General features: G+C 40.1%; 1 protein-coding gene across 1 annotated transcript in view; it reads right to left on the bottom strand.

The window, feature by feature from the left end:
- gdap2 (ganglioside induced differentiation associated protein 2) overlaps positions 1–23,688 on the bottom strand; it is a 40,464-nt gene that overhangs the window by 14,371 nt on the left and 2,405 nt on the right. The window contains exons 2-11 of the mRNA XM_047601566.1: positions 23,446–23,672; positions 15,223–15,362; positions 13,038–13,191; positions 12,471–12,559; positions 11,999–12,075; positions 10,532–10,691; positions 6,220–6,370; positions 5,405–5,481; positions 4,399–4,475; positions 4,051–4,190 (exon numbers count right to left, since the gene is read on the bottom strand). Of these exons, the coding sequence (XP_047457522.1) occupies positions 4,051–4,190; positions 4,399–4,475; positions 5,405–5,481; positions 6,220–6,370; positions 10,532–10,691; positions 11,999–12,075; positions 12,471–12,559; positions 13,038–13,191; positions 15,223–15,362; positions 23,446–23,636 (1,256 nt within the window). The 5' untranslated portion in view covers positions 23,637–23,672. The remainder of the gene's footprint in view (positions 1–4,050; positions 4,191–4,398; positions 4,476–5,404; positions 5,482–6,219; positions 6,371–10,531; positions 10,692–11,998; positions 12,076–12,470; positions 12,560–13,037; positions 13,192–15,222; positions 15,363–23,445; positions 23,673–23,688) is intronic.

Raw genomic sequence — 23,688 nt, 5'->3', positions numbered from 1 at the left:
AAACCTCTCAATAAAACACAAACAGCTGCCCGGTGAAAGTCCCTGCCAAATAACAAGTCTTACAACAAACAGGGATTTTTTTTATTTTTTACAGCCAAAGTGCAATATCAAATTAAAAAAGTTGTTAAAAATCAATAAAAACCTCCTGTTTCTTTTAAAATATTGCAATTAGGTGGCTGGTGGAGGTCAAGGCGTTATGTGGTTCCATGAGCCCAAGCTGAAACTATGCCGAGAGCTTGAGGAACTTTAAATAACCTTGACATTTTAAGGTAATTATGCCCTAGGCTGCAGCACTCCATGATGAATCAGCAGCATGCACTAAAACGTTCACAGTAACACTCAACTGAATGATATATGACTAAATGGGGTTTCCCTTTTTCTGATGAAAGGGGAAGCTGAATGAAGGTGTTTTCATTCATAATCAACGGCGTTCTCCGCTACGTCATTCAGAAGTAACCAGCGGTTTCTCTCGGCAGTTTAGGGGTAAATTCATCATCTAAAGTGAAGGACATAACGTCAGGACGGCAGTTTACTTGACGAAACGTTTGACAAAGACGTTGTGAGACTGACTGAATGAGCAGGCGCAGAAAGCACATTAAACCCAAGATGTAAGAGCATTCAGAATGACTGCGCGGAGTTTCCCACTCATGCAGGAAGGAAGTTCGTTGAGGTTACTAGAAATCAGAGAGACTGAACTAGAAAGGTTTAATTAACACACCGAGACCTGGAGTTTCTAAGATTTTTCCCTACGTAGTTTCCAATGAATGCATTTTTTTCCCTCTCAAAGCTGAGAAAGCATTTTGTATCTGCCGCGAGTCTTGTGGCATTTGTGTTAACATAATTTTTAAGTTCTATAATCAACCTGCAGAATATAATACTTACAGGAAATGAAACACTAAATTCTCACTGCAGTTTATTACCGCTGGCATCAGATTTATTTTTAGCTTTGGATAACTTTCAGACCACTAAATTTGACGTTTGTAGGTGTAACAGACAGAAAGTGAATGGATCCCAAATTCCTAATTGGACTGGAAAACTGCTCAAATCTGCAGCACGTAAAGTCAAATACGGGGAAACGAGGCCCAGTGTATTTGGCACCAAAACTTCCTCGACTTAAACAGCTTAAAAGACACTGAGGAGGATCAAACAATGCTTGGCTGAACCACCAGTGCATCATCATACAGAGCTCTAGTCTGAGGCCCAGGCGTAACTCTAAACAATTCTGGTTTCTATTCGTAGGGATGTGGCTTCTATTAAGACGAAAAATATTAATCAGCGATGAGCATCACAGCTCATTAAACAGATACGGTACAACCTCTGACCACGTGTCAGATGGCTTATTCCTCCATGTGTATCTGATGAACAACATCTTCCACAGCGCTCACAACCCTTTGAGTTTTCAACTGAATCGTTGACTTTCTTCCAGGTCTTCTGGATCGTACCAGTTTGGTGTTTGATGCAAACATTTCAGTACCTGATAACCACATGTTGAGCACAAGAGAAAGAAGAACAAATAATAACTACAGTGGCGTGAAAAAGTGTTGGAACCCTTCCTGATTTCTTATTTGTTGCACGTTTAAATACGACCTGTTTGACAAAGTGAAGTAGACCAAAAGATCCTCAAAAGCTAGACATCATGCTGACATACAAAGAAATCCAGGAACAAATGAGAAAGAAAGTCACTGAGCTCTATTGGTCTGGAAAATGTTGTAAAACTTTGGGACTCAAATAGTGAAAACATGAAACAGTGGTGAACCTTCCCAGGAGTGGCCGACCAACCAAAATTACCAAGAGCTCATATACGACTCATCCAAGAGGTCACAAAAGACCCCACAACAACATCCAAAGACCTGCAGGCCTTAAGGTCAGTGTTCATGACTCCACCATAAGAAAGACTTCAGGGAAAATACTCTGTGGACTTGACGAGACAAAAGTTGAATGTTTTGGAAGGTGTGCGTCCCATTACATCTAATGTAAAAGTAACACCACATTTCAGAAAAACAACATCACAGCAACAGTAACATCTGGTGGTGGTAGTGTGATGGTCTCGGCCTGTTTTGCTGCTTCAGGACCTGGAGGACTTGCTGTGATAAATGGATCCATGAATCCTGTCCGGCCATCTGTTGGTGACCTCAAGCTGAAGAGAACTCATGTTCTGCAGCAAATCCAAAACACACCAGCAGGTCCACCTCCGAATGTCTGAAGAAAAACTAAATGAAGACTTTGGCCTAACCTAGTCAAAGTCCTGACCTGAATCCTAATGAGATGCTGTGGCACGACCTTAAAAAGGCAGTTCATGCTGGAAAACCCTCCAATGTGGCTGAATTACAGCAATTCTTCAAAGATGAGTGGGCCAACATTCCTCCACAGCTGGAAAAGACTCATTGCAAGTTATCACAAACACTTGGTTGCAGTTGTTGCTGCTAAGGGTGGCCCAACCAGTTATTAGGTTTAGGGGAGAATATAAATCTAATCTAAAAAATCTAAAAAATCTAAAAATCTAATTTGTTAAATTTGTTTGATGATCTGAAACATTTCAGTGCAACAAACATGCAAACAAATATATATCATATTTTTCACACCACTGTATGTGACACTGGTGCTCAGGCTACAAAAAACATAATTATCTTTCTGTATCAAATTCAGATTCTGTTTAAGGGCTGAACTCTTCAACCTAAATGCCCTTTACAAGCGAGGCGGTTCAGAACAACATTGGTAACAGTCAACACTTTGATCAAGGCTCCGTCTCAGTTAATACATCACCCCAAGACTTTGCTCCAAGTTTGGATTTCCTCTTCCAAACATGGACGCCAGATTTCCAATCCACAACGAAACAAAAGCATTTCACAGCTCGCTTTGCTTCTCCAAAAGTCTAAACACTGTAACCTTGGTGGTGCCATACTGGTATGAACAAAGCAGCAGCTGCAGATATCATCATGGTCAAGAGGAGGACGGAGCGAGAGCCAAAAGAAGACCAAACAAGGATGATGCATGACCATAAGGACGTCTTCATGGCAGAAAGCTTTCTCAAATTACTCACATTACATTTGCATCTTATTAGGACACAGCAACTGGCCAACAATTATGTAAGAAACGTTCAAGGACCCGTCAAAGCGTCTCAGAGCTTCATGCACGAAGGAAGACTTCTAAGTCAAACCCTGTTTGTTTGATTCTCAGTTCTGATTATTAAAGTCTGGAGAAGCAGCTGGGGAGTTGGGAGTTAGGTAAATGATGTTAATGCCATGACCGAACCAGAACATGCAGTTCTCGGTGAGTGGAAAGTTACAGAAATAACAAGCTTTCTTGTTCAATCATTGTGAGCGGCAGAAGACAAAAAGTGTCTGCTAAGCTAACATAATCTTACTCAGCTCATGTATGATTTCAAAATTAACACATTTCTTTGATTCCACATATACACTACAGGTCAAAAGTTTTAGAACAGCATCAGTTTCCTCTGGTATAGTTGGTCCGAGCTTCATTCTACAGATAATGACCCAGAACTTTAGTCCGAGCTCTACCAGAACTACCTCAGGATAAAAACAAAGATGGAAAGCTTGAAAACATGGAATGGACCATGGCCCAGTCTCTAGACTTTAACTCCATGGAGCTGGTTTGTGATGAACTGGACAGAAGAGTGAAAGTAAAGCTCCCAACAAGAGACACACATTTCACTTGCAGGGTGAAGTGACACACAACTTCTGCAACAAGGGAAGAAAAAGACTTGATTTCCATTTTAGAAAGAAAGAACGAAGTGTGTTCACATATTAAATCAGACAAAGATGGGTACATTTGATGAGTCCACAGTTTAGAACAGATTTTGGGTTTTATATTGATTCCATGTTTATTTTTATTTTTTTTAACTTCAGTTGTTTATTTGCTCTGTGCTTTAATTTTAAAATGAGACATTAAGCTGCTACATTTCACACTGGATCGTTCTTAAACTTTCCACTGGTAGTGTATATGTGATTTATGAAAAGCAAGCATTTAGTGTAATGTTTAGATTGTGTTCATGCTCAGTTCAGCCAGTGTAGCGTTAAACATCAGACTGACTTGGTGTCAACGATGTCGTAGAGGTTCTTGAGGAACTCGGAGTCCAGATGGTTGTGCTCTCCGGTCAGTGTGTGGAAGTAAACCATCACATATTCCTTCACGGTGATGTGATCCATCACATGGATGAAGTACAACAGAGCCTGCATCAGCAAAAAGATAAAAACAAGCACGCTAATTTTTAGTTTATTCTTTTACAGTTTTGAGATTTGGCTTTATTTGTTATATGAACTGATCAGATTTGGCCTTTTTGGAAACACAGCTGTTACACACACAAACATGCCAGCGTGAATCCAAACAAGGAGAAAATAAATGCATTTTATTTTGAAATAACTCCATATGTTTCAGGACCTTTTCGATGTCGATGAGCGTCACTGGAATGTTTCGTCCAACCACAACCATGACTGTCCTCCCACACATGTCCACACCTAGAGACACACACAGTAAAGGTTAAAAACAAGACTCACGCAAGCACAAGCAGATGGAGTGTGGCAGCTGATCACTGGAGATGGAGAGAGATTCATTGAAGATATTCAAATCAGATGTGAAACGAATTTCCAATGCATGAGGAGTTTAATGTGGCCTCTTCTTCTTCACTGGATTTTTTGCAGATGTAGTTTGAGCTCCTGTTCCCTGATTATTTCTTTAAATGTACCACTGGTCCTTTAGTTCGTCTCCACACACCTACACACTTAAGATATGTCTGTCTTGTTGCTCTTGTGTTTTGTTTTACACGCTGCACCTGAAGATAACTTACTGAGCACCATGTTAACAATGCCAGACTGTACAACGACACTGCCTCCTACTGGTAATGGCATATAATTGCATAATAATTTAGTGTATATTACATGTAAATTGGACCTGCAGATTTTTTGTAAATTTTACTTATTATATATAATAATATTATATTATTTTACTTTATTCTTAGGTACGGAAGCGGCTACGTCTATGTGTTACATTTTTTATTTCCGTTTTCCTGTGATAACGAGTTATCTCAGGAAAACAGTTTTGCTTTCTAAAGATCTTGATATATTTAATTTGAGTGAGTTCCGTCATGCTGACTGATGGATGCCCTTAACACTATAATGTAGTAGAATGACAGCCTAATGTAATAGGCCTACTGTAAGGTGAGACGTTTGATTTGTGCTGTAATGTTTGCTAGATAACGATGAAATTTCTGGAGATCACCTGAGATAACGAGATAAATAACTTGAGATCTTGAGAAAACAGAAAACTTAGGGCTTCCGTACTTATGTCTATGTCCTGTTCCTATATGTTTTCTTATCTCGCGACTACCTGGACAAAAAACTTTCCCTGTGGGGATCAATGAAGTGATGTAGAATCTTGAATCACTCACCAGTTTGATATAAAGCCTTCAGAGCGGCGATGTCGGACAGGTCCTCTGCTCTCGCTCGACACAGCCAGCGACCGTAGCTGCAGGATTGAATAGTTACAATTAAAGTCGTGTTTCAAATGAAGAGCAGCATATAACTACTGCCTCTATACATCAGGTCAAACTTTAAAGCAGGGAGGATGCACAATTCCTCAGGTACTAAAACGTCTTGTTGAATTCTACTCCGTTACAAGTTGCTATAAGACACGCTGCACTACAAACTCAGATATTTTTGAAGCCTCTGTGCTCTGCTAACCTTGTTAAACTGCAGTGGTAGAGACATTTAAATTAGTCTGAGGAGTTTATACCGCTCCACTTTACAGCACAATAAAATACACTTAACGAAGAAAATGCACCCTGTCAGTTTTACTATATATAACTATATTTTACATGGACAATGGTTCTTGTATTTGTTGGAGCAAATTTAAATTTTTCCATGTACTGTTGAGTAGTTAAATCAACAATCATTCATCATATTATGTGCACAAGTCACATGCAAAATTGTAATCTGTAAACGATACCTTGAAATAAATGCAGCGCGGTAATGAATGTTTCTTTCTGACGTGCAGAATAACACAAGTGTAAAATAGCATCAGATGGAAGTATTTGAGCAAAGACCAAGTACCTGATAATAATCCACTATCCACAACTGTCCACTATTAAGTGAAGCTGAAATGCTAATGCTAACGGTCACGCAACTCATCTCACAAATATGTTTCACCACATAACAATCTGCGTCTTTACAGTACGCTCCAGTTGGAGTTAATTTGGTCTCTTACTTTCTCTGGTGTTGTTTCTGTAAAGCAGCCTCAGACATCTGGCCTTGTAAGATCAGTTTCCGCTGTTTGTCCACGTCTCCCTCCATCCGCGCGAAGGCGTGATTCCCCACCTGACCCAGATCAGAGTCCAGGTTCTCCTCCTCACAATCATCTGGGAAAAAACAAACATAATAAATGTTTATTTTTATTTTTTTAGATGCACACAAGGATTTTACAAATTATTCGCTCAAATGCTTTAGTTCTTGTGTTATTGTGCACAGCCTGGCTCACCCCAGTACAGAGGTACTTAACACGTTACAAATCTGATTACTACACTTGTGCATACGCTTGTCCACGTTTATTTTATGACACAGATCCTACTCTATCTCCAAGGACGATATCATTCGTGTGACTGCAGAGATCGTGAACTCTGCTGACAGGATCCAGGCTCAGATTTTTTCTCCGTGGCCACATGCGTCACCGCGTCCCTGCATTTTATCGACATCCAGATGGACATGTGCATCCGCCGGTGTGTATACATCAGCCTGTTGTTGTTGGGTTTAACTTTCAGGCAGGCTGCTTGCTTTGGCTCAACACCTCAAAGCCACATCTCCGCCTTTGAAGCATCACGCCAACATACAGAAACACTGAAGGTCAAAAAGGGGCAACGCACTCGACGTGGAAACCGCAAAGACTCACTAACACATGGTCTTACCCTCACTGTTCTCCACGGCGAGACTTTTCAGGGGTTAGGTAAACGAAAGCGGTGACAGAAAATACAGTTTATCTGAACGATTTAAGGCCTGAAAGGGACCTGAAGCTGCCAAGAGTGTAAATGTGTTTTTTCTTTCCACTTTTTGTTCTCCTTTTCTTGTTTTCTATGCAGCGGCGCCAACTATTACTACACTATAAATGTCATGCCTGCATATAGAAGGAGGACAAAGAAAAATATGTGTTGAGCCTCCAGGTTCAAGCTTTATTGTTCTCAGATCTGTCCTCATGAGACCTGGTCAGCATTTCAGATATTAAGAAAGGGGTTAAGACACAAACTTTTGCTGGAGGGAATGTCATCAGATAGGAGACCACACACATCTTTTGGGACTGGCCAAAATTACTGGGAGGGAATTCAGAACGAATTATTTTGGAACATTGATTTACCTCTGAACCCAACATTTCATATTATTGGAGCACTCGGGGAAGAGTGGAAAGAAATAAGCTGCATCTATTGCATGTCCTTCTTTTGATAACCAGGAATACTGAAACCGTCCCCTCCTACTATACCTCATGAGAGAGTGAAGAAGGTGTATGTAATGGGGACAATAACAGCACACCTTCATCTTAAGATGGGCATTTTCCAGAGGATTCTCATTGGATGATTTGAAGCAGGGGGTGGGGACTGCACCTAGCTAGTGTGCAATTTAGGACTTTACCACCTGAGCAGAAGTTGGAGATAAAAGTTTTGGTACCACATCGACCAGAGGATTTAATCATTCCTCGAGAAGGAAAAGATAAAACTAGGTCATTCAACCAGGAGTGGTTTAATAGGAAACTTAGTTAGCCGGGAGATCATCAAAAAGGTTGTCTAATTTATTTTTGAATTGAATTTTGAATTTGAAGAACTGATAATGTAGTTTACATATTCTTTAAATTATAACTGAATAAGTGCAATGTGTAACTGGCGATACATGTGACAACTAAACCTCACAGAGCAGTTTAGTCGTCTGTGGAGCTGAAATGTCCGTTTGGCTGTGGTATACTGTGTGTGGTGACTTTGTATATTGATTGCTGTGTTTTGATTGTGCACTGTTCACATTATGAGCCATGCATTGTGTTTTTATTGTTGTCACGTTATTGTTTCGATCTTGAGTATTTGATATAGTGAGATTTTGAACACTGCCGTTTGGCGGCACTTTTCATATGATGATATATATACATCGCCAAATTGGCATTTTTTGAGTGATGGCATCATCAGCTGCTATTTTGTGGTCCCCTCTCCCAATTGCTACTGTGTTAATTATGATATTTCTGGACTGCATTATGAATGCCAATAAATATTTGATTAAAAAAAAAATGGTTTAAGCCACTGAGTACAACACTCTTCTAGGAATCTTATATTGTAGGTCATTTACAATCTGCCTCTAAGTTCATCTGCTGTGTGTGTATACAGTGAATATATTTTTTTGTATATTTGAGTGTTTATTAGTTATTTTATTGTATCTTATTTTATATTTCTTATGCAACACATTCCTTGTATGTACAAATATACTTGGAAATAAAGTCTTTCCTGACTCTGAACTTTGGTATTTATTGATAGACTGAAGCCAAGTAGAAATCTTTGCCCTCCACTGAAACTTATTCTTACTTTTGTTGTTTTTCTAAACTATATGAAACAAATATCTTGTTAACAAAGGGATAACTGTAATTTTATTCGAGGAAAATAAGAACACGATGTCTTCAACACACCCTGTGAGGTCAAAACAATTAAAAATACCTGCTGCCTTAGTCAGGCCGGCCGATCACATGAAAGCTGAAACTCTGGTAATATGCAGATGTTACTCTGTGGAAAACCTACGAGGAAGGTGCTGAGTCAGTGTGTGCAGGTACTAGTGTGGGCTGGAATATTCAGGCTGCCAGATGTTCCACTGACCCAAAACATTCAGTTTTTCCACGTCCACCGACCACCTCATCGTCTACCTGAGCTTAACACATTGTCCTCATGCAAACTGAATATAGAGGGCATGGACATGATGTCACAGCCAGCTGAAGTTTCCATGGTTACAGCCACTGAGTGGCAAAAAGGGATCATGGAGATTAGAAGCATTAGTTTGAGTCTTTAATAGCGTCTAAATTGTAAAAATTAATTTAAAAAAATGGGGATGAGCTGATGAATAAAGCTGAGGCGTTGAATAAAGGCAACTGGATTTGGAGAATTTCTTGAAGATGTTTTGCCTCTCATCCGAGTAGCTTCTTCAGTTCTGAGAGACTAGTGGGAAGTTGAGGTTCAAATAGAAAAAACTCTGTGGGTAAAACCCATCTTAAGAGCTGTTATGTGATTGATTGAACCAACAGATCTGAAAAGCAGTCAGAGATATATTTTTACAGATATCTGCCAAATAAAAGAAAAGTAAATGTATCGCTGCATTATGAAGAAACAACTGGAATCCAGGCTCAGAAACCTGGTGTTGTGGTTCACATTTAGTGTCAGGTGATATGAATTTATGCTGTATTTTTTGATGAAGTCATACCATAAGTTACTTCTTAAGTTACGTTCTGGAGGGCTGTCAGATAAGTTTGTTTTGAACTTAGCTCTTAGCGTTGGCATCGTTTATTTGGCTACATTTATCATAGCTGAAATGACCTAAAACCAACTGAAACTGAGGATAATCCACTTTTCCAAAGAAGGGGATACTCTAGTACAAAGCTGTTGGAGCTGTGTTGTCTAAAGTACGGAAAGTTAAACTTTAGTATATTGTGCATCTTCCTGGCGTTGAAATCAGGTCCATATAAATATCAAGAGAACTGATTTCTGGCCACATGTTAATGTTCATGGACTATTTGTTATTTGATAGTTCGTATGGATCATTGTTGAATCCAACTGTCGTTACTTTGATCGGATAATCCACATTATTCCCGGTCTCTCTGTATTTACTGACACATTTCACTGTGTTTTTACCATCTAATGAATCCATGTCCAGACCTTCGTCTCTGCGCAGTATTTGTTGTGGCTTACGTTTTGACTTGATGAGCGGCGCACTAATGGAGTGGGACACTAGATGAGTGACTGACCACTTGTCTGACAGACTGTGTGGTTTGTGGACTGATTTAATGTCTAACTAATGGATGAATAGGTAGTTTTAGACACTGACTGACTGAGTGATGGTGAGGTTTTCCACCCACAGAGACATTCTCTTAATAAAAAACAGTTACGCCACTATCAGCTAAATCTTCACCTAATAAAACCATTAAGAATTTTATTGTGCAGTGCCTCCAACAGTAATAAAATCCCCCATCTGTCAAGCATAAACTCGTGGGAGCAAGAACATAAATAGTTGACTTTTCTTCAGTATGTGGTGAGTACTAAATTGTGCGTGTTTACTTTGCTGACTTGTAAAAAGCCAGCTATTGATCAGAATTGATCTTGGACACAAAACGAGAGTCTGACTCCAAAATTAAATATCAACCACTTGAAGAAATATATCGCCCGCTCTTATAAATAAACCACTGACATGAGAGTGAACCGGATCACGTTTCCTTCTCCAGTGTCGGGAAGCAATTTATCACGTTGTATATATATATATGTGAAGGAAAAATAAATGGTGTTGAAGTTGCAAACCTTCCAGTGTGCCTGGCTTCTCAGCGATGCGGATCTGTCTCTCGGGGACGACGGGTTCACCCTCAGAGTTGCCAATGTCAGCTGGGATGAGAGGCAGGCAGGCCCTCTCCTCCTCCTCAGAGCGGGGGTAGTACAGAGGCAGCAGCTTCTTATACACCGGCTGAAAAAGCACAACAGTGTTTATGTTTGTGGTTATCAGAAAAATTGGCAAAAAATGAAAAAACCTGCAGTTCCTCAGATGACCATTAGAGGCTGGAGTCTAACCCCATAGACCAGAGTCTGTCCAACTAGAGAATGGACTGTCTGAGCTAACCCTCTATGCTGATTGGTTCTGAGCTGGTCACGTGTTTCATGGCGCCATGTTAGATACATCTAACCAATATTCACCCATAGAGAAGTGGCAATAACAGAGAATAAAGTTGGATTAAAAGTTAAAATATGCCACAGTGCTCAGCCTACGGCTCCAGCACAGGATCAGAAAAACACGGAGGAAACTCCACCGTTTCCCCAGTGAACAAAAACACAGAAAGTTATGGAGCAGAAGATTAAAAGGAACAACTGGATGTCAACTGATTTCTCCCTATTATGTGATGAGGTAAATGTCAATGTCTCTCTTTGATGTTTGTTAAGATTTTTTAGAGGAAAAATAAAGTCATACCATCATTAATGTGAACCTTGATCTCAAAAACACCCAACACCACTTTACACATGAATGAAGTTTGAAGTTAGCCTAGCCTTATGCTAACCTTATGCTAGCTAGTTATCTAGACTAAAGGCTTCGAAAAATAGCAGCTAGCGTCATAAATACTGTGAAACCATGTGTTCATGTAATTTATGTCCATGTAGACAGACACATTTAATTAACACGTAACTTTACCTCGGTTACTACTAAGTTATTATGGCTAGCGTGCTAATGCTATAATGATAATACTAATGATAATACTGAATAACAGTAACACTAGTTTAATTTTCACTATTTCCACTAATTTCAACCTTTTAATGGTGATGGATGAACACGGAGACTGAGGAGAAGGTAAACACAGCTCCATGACTGATGAGGTGATTGGAGCTACAAAGCATTTTACAGCTCATTTAAGATATTTAAAGGAAGTAGACGCTGGGATATTTAAGTGAGGAACTTTTACATAGTGACAGACGTTGGTAATAACATTTATAGGCCAGTTAATGGTGGATATAAGACATTTATTTCAACATCCGCCCCATAGGGTTACACTGTAGAATCTAACCTCTGATGTAGCAAACATGGCGCCATGATTTGAGTTGGACAGACTCTCTCTAATATACGGCTCTGCCACAGGCCTCCGTGGTCAAATTAACAAGTTATTGCAGAAAAAAATTGTTTTGTTTGTTTGTCTTTGCAGCATCTTTAAATCTACTTTTCATGTTCTCTAAAAACAAATGATAAACTTGTTCATTTATTCCATGACAATCTAACATCACACAAACCTCTTCTGTGTCCGACACTGCGAACACCACCGTCTCAATGCTGTTCCCATGTTTCTCCAGGAACCTGCGCACTGTTCCTGTCAAAGCATGAACACACAAACACCTGTTAACTTCACAGACACGAACTAAGAGTTTTTGTTTCACTGTAAAACGTTAAAACTGTTGTAAACCTTGTTTTTTTATCTATATATATATATATATATGTGTCTATGCAATTTCCATCAGCATAAAATGTTCCTGCAGTGAGTCTGATTTCATCTTTTTTGGCTGCGTTATCAAACGTGATCTTATCAGGACATTGTGCGTGTTTAAGTTTACCGAGTCATGTAAGACCCAAATGCCAGATATTGAAATGGTCATCTATCTGCTTGTGCAATTTCTTGACATTTTTACTTGTGGCTCTGTAACTCTGTGTGTGTGTGTTACCAAAGCAGGACGGGTGATGGATGATGTGATAATGACTGGGTCTTACTGAAAGCGATGTGTGTGGCATCCTCCAGTGGGTAACCTCTTTTGGCCGTGCTCACCACACAGAAGCCCACGGACGTCATCGACTGCTCTCTGCGGCAAAAAGAAAGACACTTACAGGACACTAAGGACACACTAAGGATTGACCATCGCGTGACAGTAACAACATGGACGCCTCCTAGAGGACAGGCGAGGGGTCCAGTGGGAGGTGGATGTGAAGTTTCCCAGCAGAACATTGAAATGTCACAAGATGGTTTAAATGTTATTCACTTCTCCCGTCAGTGGTCGTAATGTTGTGGCTGATCGGTGTAAATATTCGTATTGTACATATTCCACATTAAGCAAATCAAGATGCAAAATTAACTTTGTGGTCTGTGGTGAGAGAAGCTTTTATGTTTGAACATGCGAATACTTTATTTTTCACTTCTGAACCACTTTTGTTTTTTGACAACAAACCAAAGTTGTATCTGACGGGAGACGTCTCTTTGCCGCATGAAAACACATTTTGTAATTCCATTAACGCAGACGGACAGACGGTCTAAGAGAACAGGACTGAGTGAGTGATTCTTACGCTGCCTGCTGCATGATGTTCCTGTAGCAGCTGTATAACGAGCTCTCTGCCGCCGTCCTGTACTTGGCTTTGTACTTTGGTCCCACCGTGTGGATGATGAAGCGCGCCGCCAGGTTGAAACCTTTGGTCAACTTCGCCTCTCCAGTCCGACATCCTGCACACAAACACACGAATAAAACTAAAGATGTTATGGCTGTAAAAACCGACATTGACCCATCGTTAACATATACTTTTATATTTGCTCGTTAAAGCTTCTAAAGCTATGGATAATATGGATATGGATGCTATACTTTAAACATTAAAGTGCAGATAGCTTTGGTAAAAAAAAGAACTAATTTTAAATGATGCCCAGGTTCCTCTTGATACCAAAGGCTGTGACGCTGTTAGTTACAGCTGTCAAACATATATCCAGAGACTAATCTGAATCTGAAAAGTGCAAAAATTACATAGAAGCATAAAATACTGCAACTTTCAATAAAACTTTCTAACCCTAATTTGTAATCCACTGTTTTAGTGGACAGAACTCAACACTGAGCCCAAGGACTGTTTTTATTTGAGGATAGTTTATTAAATGTAAATTTGCATGTTCTTCTTTGCACTAAAACAAATGGAAAAAATCTGGAGTTGTCATTAGGTTATTATGTTATCGTCTTATTGGTTTGGCTTGAGATGAAATTGTGCTTGAATGAGTTTGACCCTCCTGCTCTAAGCTGACGTTGGACCTAGTTTTATTTACAATGTGCCCTGAGTTGAGAGCACTTGTCGGACCCCTGTTGTTGCATTTTCATCCAATTCAGCGCGTTGAATCAGTAGTGAAGTGTGTTGGTGATGGATGGATGATAATTACAGAAAACTAGTCAATTAGAAGATGAAAGAGAAGTGATGATCATCCAGAATAATCAATAAACTGCAGAATGGATCATCATGACCTAGGAGAGGCCAGCTCTGTATGACAGTTTGTAGTATCGATCTAAATATTGATAGTATCGATACCACGGCTGGTATCGGTATCGGAACGATACCAGAGTGATGAGATTGACACTTTTGTTCCAGTTTCTCTTCTATACGTTCAGCAAATTACTCCTCACAAAAAAATACGAAGGTATTCAATGATTATGACATTTCAAACAAAAGGTATCGGCGATAGTAGCCCTGCATTTACTTGGTATCAGATCGATACCAAAATTCCCAGTATCGCCCCACCCTTAGTTTGTAGTGGTTGGTAGTCTCCCAGCTAATGGTAGCTCCTGTAGCTTTGAATGATGAATACAGACTACTGCCACCTGCTGGTAAGGAGAGTTATTCCCCCTCGGGTGCAGAAGAAGGTGTGAGGCAGATAAAAAGTTGTCTGTAATCGGGTGTGTTCACATACGACTTTTTCAGCCAATAATAGCATAGTTGAGGCTCGATCAACACGCTCACTCTCCTTGAAATGAGTGGCGCTGGGAACACCAGACGGTTCTCCCAACAAAACCAAAGTTATTTGCATTTACAGCCGATGTGAACTGATTTACCATGGGAGCACATCGAATCTCGAATACCAGTAAAAGAAAATCACACACAATCATGAAGTCACAAAACAATTGTGAAATGCTGGAACATCGATAGCCCTAAACTTCGACCCAATAAGACCAACACACAGACGTTAAATGTGAATAATAGCATAATTTTAAAAATTCTCAATACTCCAATGATACACTTAGATTTAATAGTCTCTCATTTATATGTAAGTTTAACTCAATACTGCTGACAATACAATATTAATGCAACAGTCCTGGACATATTGTTGATAATACATCAGGAGGAAACAACAGTATTAGATCATGTCCTTTGAACAGGCTGCATTTTAAACTCAATTTGTCTCTATTTATTTATTTATTTATTTGTAACAGACGCTGTTTTTATGTTGGATGCACAGAAATTATTATAAGCAGTGATATAATAATATGTTAATGGCACGATGCCCCTCAGGAGACGGGCTGGAGCTCCAGAATGACTCTCTGTCAGCAGCTAAAGGTCTTTATACCGAATCAGAGTAGAAGTAGTGGACGTGAATACTCAATATTCAGCTGAGCATCAAGTGACTGATACCAAGCGAACAAAGCACCTTTCTCCCTGTGACATTTATGCTTTCTGCCTACAGCATCTCTCTTTCAACCGTTTTTCACCCCTTCACCTTTTTTACCTTTGAGTTTGAGCAGCTCGTCTCGGAGCTCGGGACCCGCCAGCTGATGGATGGTGTCGGAGACCGGGTTCTTGTCGTTGAGCGACTCGTTGCTGGTGTTCACGATGGCGGTGCAATTCAGCAGGGCCACGTCGCCGGTGCTGCAGAAAAATAAATGAATAAAAAAAGTTCAATCTGTTCCATCGCAGACAGACCAACACTAGCAGCACTCATGCATCCTCAAACCATGGTGCTGCCTCCACCATGTTTGACAGTAGGTACTGTTCATGCTGGAGATGATGCTTGACCTGGACCTTCTGTGTAACTTCACATTAGCAGGAAGAAGATGAAGCTGGAAACTGGAAACAGAATCTTCTTCTTCCAGTTCCTGACTGTCCGGTTCTTGTGTGCTTGAGGCTAAACTCTGCCTCTCATTGATCAGGGGCCTCTTCACAGCCTTGTAGGACCTTAAGCCATGATCTAAAAGTCCACCACTGTTCACCAGTTTGGTTTGACCTCTGCTGTTGGAGATCCTGTGATGTCATTGGGTGGTTTTCCCTGCACATGTGGATCAGGATGAGGTCATTTCCTGCTGAAGAAACCATTGGACGCTCAGATCTTGGTTCGTCTTCCAAGCTGTTGGTTCGTCTGTATTTCTGCAGAGTGGATCTGCATCTGCACTTCCTGTGATCTGGTGGCTGAGAATCTGTATCTTCAGGTGTGTTTCCTGCATTAGGTTGCTTGTTTTAGACATTTTTGTCTCTGAAGAACTTTCAAAATGAGCTGACTTTATATAGACACGAAGCACGGCAACAGAAAAAACACGTCTTTTAATGAAAAAGCACGGCCTTCATTTGTGGATCACTGGAACCAAAATGAACCAATTATGTATTTTTATGAAAGTTTTTAATGGCTGTTTTGGGATTTGTTTAGTATTTTGTGACTGTACTAAATTCTGACAATTCTTTTGGTTTTGGCCAAAAAAAAAAAAGAAAAAAAAAGTACCTTTTCTCCCCAGGTCCCTACAGTCAACATGTGGATATCACTGATTTCTGCCGTTATTCATCCAAAGAATTTGAGTCATGACCTTAATCATAAATCGGACAGGTTTTGGAGGATCTGGGAACCATTGCATTCCTTCTCACAGGAGTCGTAACCCATCATTCATGTCCATTCTAAACGAAACTTTAGCTTCATGAAGGTTATGGTATTAAGTGTTTGTTTGCAGCACTATTGAATCGTATTGTGTTGAACCGACACATGTTTCTAATATCTAGATATTTTAGTGAGTGGACCAGGCTAAATAACAGAAACTATTTTGTGTTTAATTCAATCCAGATTAACGGCACCGCAAACCACATCCCCCCCAAAATCCAGTTGATTTACCGCCTTTCTGAAGCCGTTTCAACATAAACCGAACATTAGCGGTCATTAAGCTAAGTCATTAAGCTAAGATTTAAAACGCAGTCATTTTTCACTGGTGTACCCAGTGTTTGTGTGAATGTATAACCACAAACACATGAAATCTGGATAGAATTTTCTCTCACAAAACCCCAAAACACACATTTCGTTGCAGAGGGTCTCTGCATCATATGTTCTCTAGTTTGCCCTCTCAAATTGCTTTTGTTCAAACTTTATATCGTATTCACATTATTTTGTATTTCTATTCCAATATCCCCTGAAATGAATCTTGACATTTCAGCACAAATAGTAATCAAATAGTTTTCTGGCTTCCAAACCCTTGAGTCTGCACAGATTTATCCACAGAACCTTGAAGATATTTAGCTAAAGCACAATGCTTCCTTTATTGCTTCAGTAAAGTCATTTATTTTCTAACTAGTCCTTTAGGGTTAGTTTGGAAAGAACATTGAGGAAATACTCAAGCATGTGTTGAAAGCATTCGGTCACAAGATGAGCTGAACCACCAACATCAGTCCCAAAAATAGTCTCTTTTTTAATCATTATTCTTTACATCCTCTCTCTAAGGTTAATGAAACACGTGTCACATTTAACCCACTTCAACAAAAACCAAAAAAAAAAGAAAAAAAAACTCATTTGGAGTCACACTTCCTGTTTCATGGAGTCGCGTGTTTCTTCTGCACAAATCTTTACACCATCTTCCTGAAGCGGAATGGCAACTTCTGAGTTAGTCTCGTTTTACAGAACAGAAGTTATTTGAACCTGCTCATGTATCACGGACAATAAAAGGCGTGGACACATCAACGTGTTCACGACAACAGCGGCATTTTGACGGGATAAAAATAGCGACACGTTGCCATGCTTGTGTCGTGTCTTAAAAGGAAAAGTTGCTGCCAGCTGCGCTTTGGGAGTGGTTTGACTGTGAAAGGTCAGAGCTACAACAAAGTCGCACTTTAGTATGATGGTACTAGAAATAAGAAATAGGAAGCTTAGCCTCGTGTGTTCACACTTTCAGAAGCAGGTTTTACAGGAATAATTACACTGATATTTTCTTTGATTTCATTCACAATCATAAAATACTGATTAAGCTACTTGGTGCCAGGAAAATCCCTTTGTGTTTTTGTCTGTGGCTCAATTCCCGTGTTGGTACACCAGTAGCGTTTCACATCAGCCGGCAGTGACTAAAGAAGGAAGCAGCATATAAGTGGCACGGCGGAGAAACCAGAGTTACGACAGTAACTAAAGCTCTGTTGATTCATTGTCTGTGGTGATCGGGAAGAATAAGAGTGAATCTGAGCTTTAAAAAACTAAAAGATGAATGGGTGGTTGGGTGGACTAACAAGAAACATGATATTTTTTGGTTAAAATTGCCAGTGATGAGCTCTATAATGGAGGTCATGCATTCATACATAGTATTTCCTACATTTTCCTGTGATAACGAGTTAATTTCCTCGTTATTCATCTCGTTATCTCAGGTAAATAAAACCTTATTTTTCCTGTGATCTTCAGAAACTTTATTGTTATCTAGCAAACATTAAAGCAAACAGCTCCTCTTACAGTGGACCTATTACATTAGGCCATTATTATTACTACACTATTAGTGCATCCGTCAGTCCGCATGGCAGCTCACATGTGACAGACGACTATAATTTACATGAAGAAAAGAAAAATGTCTGCAGCGTTACTGGCGTCTCTCAAACCAACGGTGAACTGGAAAGGGAACTAATGGCTGAAGGAAAATGGAAAAATCATGCAGAGAAACACATAAAAACTCCAGGTCCAGGCACTGAAATGGGTTTGAAAAAGTAAAAGGCCTTTAATTCAACAGCCTGGAGTCATTAATAAAAATAAAAAAAATACCTGAGAGTTTCAGCTTGCGCCTTCTTCAGGGTGGAGACAGTGAAACAGAGTAATTGTAGCCTGGACCTGGATTTTTTATGTGTTTTTTCTGCATGATTTTTTCCATTTTCCATGTTTCACAGCAGGAGAAATATTCAGGATAAGATTAATGAGTTAACAGCTCCTAGTTAAGTAACATTAGTTCATTAACATTAGGTAGATAATTCTTAGACACTTTACAATTTCCTTAATCAAAAGAGAAATCTTGAATCTTGATCTTATTATTGATGCACTGTTAAATTCTCACCTTATCTGTACGTTGTATCGCTAAATTTATCACCTGCCCACTTCCTCTAGTGTAAGTTATAGTTCCTGTTTATAGTCTACTTCCATTTATCGCACAAATCCACCTGTATAATATGTTTCATAGTTTATGTTTCACCTCAGTCAGTCGTTGTGTATATGTTGCTGTATATGGTCTCACCTGTAAATATAAAAAACAACCTATAACGTATATATGTGTTATATGGATATTTATATAGAATAAATTATGATACAAACCGAGGAATAGTTAAAAATATTTTTTAGGATTTGCTTACTTCTTCCTTTTTCAAACCAACGTGCTGTGTTTCTGTTACTTTTTTGTCTTTTTAAAAAAAAAATTGGTTTATAATCATTATTTCTTTCTTTTCTATGTGCAAATGGTTAAATATGTTATGCCTGAAATGAAAATGAAAATGAACTGTGCATAGTTTTGAACCACCACCATTTTTTTGCACTGACACACATGTTGATAGAGTGTTACACATATTTCCAGTCTTCCTTCTCCTTTTGCACTGTTGATTTTGTTGGTTGTGTTGTGTCGATGTCTGTGTATGTTTGTCTGTATGTCTTGAATTTCCCCCCAGAGGATGAATAAAGTATTTTTCTATTCTATTCTATTCTATTGACCCCTTCACAGTTTGTAAACAGTGTGACGTATTTTGAGGGGTGGGGCTTAACTGGAGGCAAAACATCTCAAACACTATAGCCTGTAAACGTCGGTTTTTCATATTTCAACGGTACGAATGGCCGAGGAAAACACATATTTTAGAGAATATACAAATAAACCCACTGTCTGAGTTCATGAGTGTTCTGATTTTAAAAAGTTGACTGACTGATGGGACTATATTTACCGACCCCTGCACTCTGACTCACTGGATGGACGGTTTGACCAAAGGACACAGAGAGGACGAAGTCTGGTCTGTCTTTATCAAGTGAAGCCTCTCCAACAAAGATGTTACAAGAAGTAAGTGGAGGGTAACATAGTAAATGCAACTTCTGCTCGTAACACGTAATAACGCTGAGTTAGTCCAGGTTAAACACAGTGACAGTGTTCGCGCCTCCAGCTTCCCTCTGTTTTGCCTCCAGCTAATGTGATGTCACAGTGACGTCGGACATGAAGGGGTCAATTCTCTATTTATGCTACATGCAGCTTATTACACCTCTGGTTAGATGCTAAACTGCACTTCGTTGCTCTGTACCTGAACATGTGGAATAACAAATAAAGCTGAATCTAATCTAAGCCCCCACAGGTCAAATGCTAAAAATGAGCATTATTATTATTAGAGTGAGAAAGAAGAATGAATTTACTGTTCACCACATATGGTCGTACCTATTCTACGATGGGGCCTAAGTCGCTGTGTTTTTTTTGTGTTTTTTTTTGATCCTGAGAGGCCTCGTTCTACGAAGGGACCCCGGCCGGAGGGCGAGAGGTTGTTGAGCTCCGGTCACGTTATCGTAGCAGGAATGTGCTTCCTCCTGATGAGCGAGCAGAGGAAGGCCGCGACGACACAACAAGGCTCCCACAGAGAGACGGCAGCCAAGCAGTCGGGCTCTGGGTGGTCATGTGCTCCCACACAAAGAGGATTTATACGGCGGTCTGGACTCTGAACCGGTATGTGTGAGCACGTGAAGACACACTGGCAGAATACTACACACACCGAGCTAGTGCCAATAAACAGATGAGTTTAATCTAGATGAACTAAACACACGAGAAAGGCTATTTGTCGTTATTATCTACCAAACTGTCCCAATTATAACCACCTCTTCATTATAATATTACCAATATTTCCAGTCATATAGCTGGAAAGGAAACTTTACTGTAGCTTTAATGCAAGTTTTACCAGCTGTGTGGACACTTCTTGGACAAAACACACAGAAAATATACTGTAATACTGAGCGAACACGTCCTTAAAGGGTGAACAAATATAAAGCAGTCACTGAACGGCATAAATCAAGACGTCTGGAATTTAAATTGGCTAAAAGATTTTTAAACTTAAAGGGATAAACATATTTAAAAAGAGCATGACTCCAGCGTATCTTAAAAATATAAAGAGGTCTAGTCTACAGAGGACCAGACAGTACAAGGACCTACAGAGCAGGTTTAGCTGCCAGATGTCTGACAGCTATTTGCCAACAATCCTTTACTGTAGCTGACTGAGAATCTGCACAGATACGACGGGAAAAACACATTTTTTCCTTAATATGCTTCAGTCACCACATGCAAAACGAATAATGTGTAACTGAAGAATGTGAGATGCGTAAAATCTGATTTTCCAGTGATTCGCTTAGTCGCAGATTAAATTACAAAACCGGTAGAAGATCACCTGTAGACCGTGAAACGCTTTGGAGGAAAATTCTCATATCAGGTGAAAAAACAACAACAAAGATATAGATGTACAGTGGGGGAAATAAGTATTTGATCCCCTGCTGAATTTGTAAGTTTGCCCACTTCCATAGAAATGATCAGACTCTGGTTTTTATGGTTGTTTACTGGTTATGGGTATAGACAGAATATCAGTCGAAAATGCATAAAAAACACACAATCTAAAAGTTATAAACTGTTATGTATTTTATTAAGGGAAATAAGTATTTGATCCCCAACAATTCACTTAGAATTCAGGCTCCTACAGATTGGCTGGTGCGCATGTGGCACACAGCTGTGCTCAGTCAACTAATTACCAATACTCCTGATCTTAACTCGTCATGTATATAAAGCACACCTGCTCTAAGAATCAGTTTTCTTACATTCCAACTTCTACAGCACCATGGGCAAGACCAAAGAGCTGTCAAAAGATGTCAGGGACAAGATTGTAGACCTGCACAAGGCTGGTATAGGTTACAAAACCATCAGCAAAAGGCTTGGTGAGAAGGTGACAACTATTGGTGCCATTATTCGCAAGTGGAAGACCCATAAAAGGACCATCAACTGTCCTCGGTCTGGAGCTCCCTGCAAAATCTCGCCTCATGGAGTGAGGATGATGATGAGAAAGGTGAGGGAGCAGCCTAAAACAACACGGCAGGAGCTTGTTAATGATCTGGAAGCAGTTGGGACCTCCGTCACCAAGAAAACAGTTGGCAACACACTGTGCCGTTATGGATTGAACTCTTGCAGTGCCCACAAGGTCCCCCTGCTCAAGAAGGCACATGTACAGGCCCGCCTTAAGTTTGACAGTGAACATCTAAATGACTCAGAGAAGGCTTGGGAGAAAGTGCTGTGGTCTGACGAAACCAAAGTTGAGCTATTTGGCATTAACTCGACCCGCCGTGTTTGGAGGATGAAAAAACGTGAGTATGACCCAAAGAACACCATACCCACGGTTAAGCATGGAGGTGGAAACATCATGTTTTGGGGCTGTTTTTCAGCAAAGGGTACAGGGCAACTTCACCGCATTATGGGGCCAATGAATGCAGCCATGTACTGTAACATCTTGGACAAAAACCTTCTTTCCTCAGCAAGAACACTGAAGATGCCTCGTGGGTGGGTTTTCCAACATGACAATGACCCAAAACATACTGCCAGGACAACAAAGGAGTGGCTCAAGAAGAAGCATATTAAGGTCATGGAGTGGCCTAGTCAGTCTCCAGACCTTAACCCGATCGAAAACCTGTGGAGGGAGCTGAAGCTCCGAGTTTCCAAGAGGCAGCCAAGAAACTTGAAGGATTTAGAGACTGTCTGTAAAGATGAATGGGCCAAAATCCCTCCTGCGCTGTGTGCAAACCTGGTGACCAACTACAAGAAACGTCTCATCGCTGTGCTTGCCAACAAAGGTTTCTCTACAAAGTACTGACTTGTGTTGTGCTTGGGGATCAAATACTTATTTCCCTTAATAAAATACATAACAATTTATAACTTTTAGATTGTGTGTTTTTTATGCATTTTCGACTGATATTCTGTCTATACCCATAACCAGTAAACAACCATAAAAACCAGAGTCTGATCATTTCTATGGAAGTGGGCAAACTTACAAATTCAGCAGGGGATCAAATACTTATTTCCCCCACTGTAGATACAAACGTGAATAATTTGAGAAGACAACATATTTAAAAACTATTTCAATTAAAATTTAATGCATATGGATTCTTTCCCATTTTATTTCCAGATATCCAGAAGGACTTTGATTTACCACCACATTGGCCCCATTTTACACCAGAATATGTATCAGAACCAAACCAGAAACAAAAGAGATCACAGCTTCTGTCCAATTTCATGACAAAAATAGAAATTCCACTAAAACTGGGGCTGATAGTTTGGAGAAATTTCACAAAATAAAAGTGATATTTCTGAAATTTTGATAAACTCTTTGTACGTGTTTCCATTGAAATGTGTTTTTGTAAATGAGCTGTAACTCTCGTAACGTCTCGTCTGGCAACATCCCATAATTCTCTTAAATTCTCATCACGCCAGAGAGACTTCAGTTTGAAGAAGAGGGACTTCGAACGGACTGCGTCATCTCCGGTGATGGGGAAATGCAAAAAAAAGTGCTTTCATTGCACTTTTATGATAAACTCTTACATAGATACGACTGGAAAACCACCTAAAAAGTGTTTTAGATTTAGTTAGAGGTTTCCATTTCCACTTTTTATTGCGATATTTAGGTTTTGTGCATTTTTTAGGGGGGAATGGAAACGCAGCACATGTGACGAAATGCGTGAGTGACTCACAAGAGGATGATCTTGCAGTTGATGTCCGGCCTGAAGGGGAAGGGCGAGGGGAAGGCCTGGTCGTTGAACAGGCTGTCGCTGCGGTCCAGCAGCGGCGGCGGCGCCTCCCCGTCCTCGCCCGGCTGCTGCTGCTGCCACGTGGGGAGAGTCTGGATGTCCACGAACTGGGAGCGAGCGCCCAGAGGATCCATCCCCTCTGGCACTACGAGCTCACACAGGATCTGGGGCTGAAAAGCAGAGAGG

Source organism: Mugil cephalus, chromosome 12, assembly GCF_022458985.1.
Source record: "Mugil cephalus isolate CIBA_MC_2020 chromosome 12, CIBA_Mcephalus_1.1, whole genome shotgun sequence".
Taxonomy (NCBI): domain Eukaryota; kingdom Metazoa; phylum Chordata; class Actinopteri; order Mugiliformes; family Mugilidae; genus Mugil; species Mugil cephalus.
The sequence above is the reverse complement of the archived record's forward strand: the minus strand, read 5'-3'. Positions and strand labels throughout refer to the sequence as shown.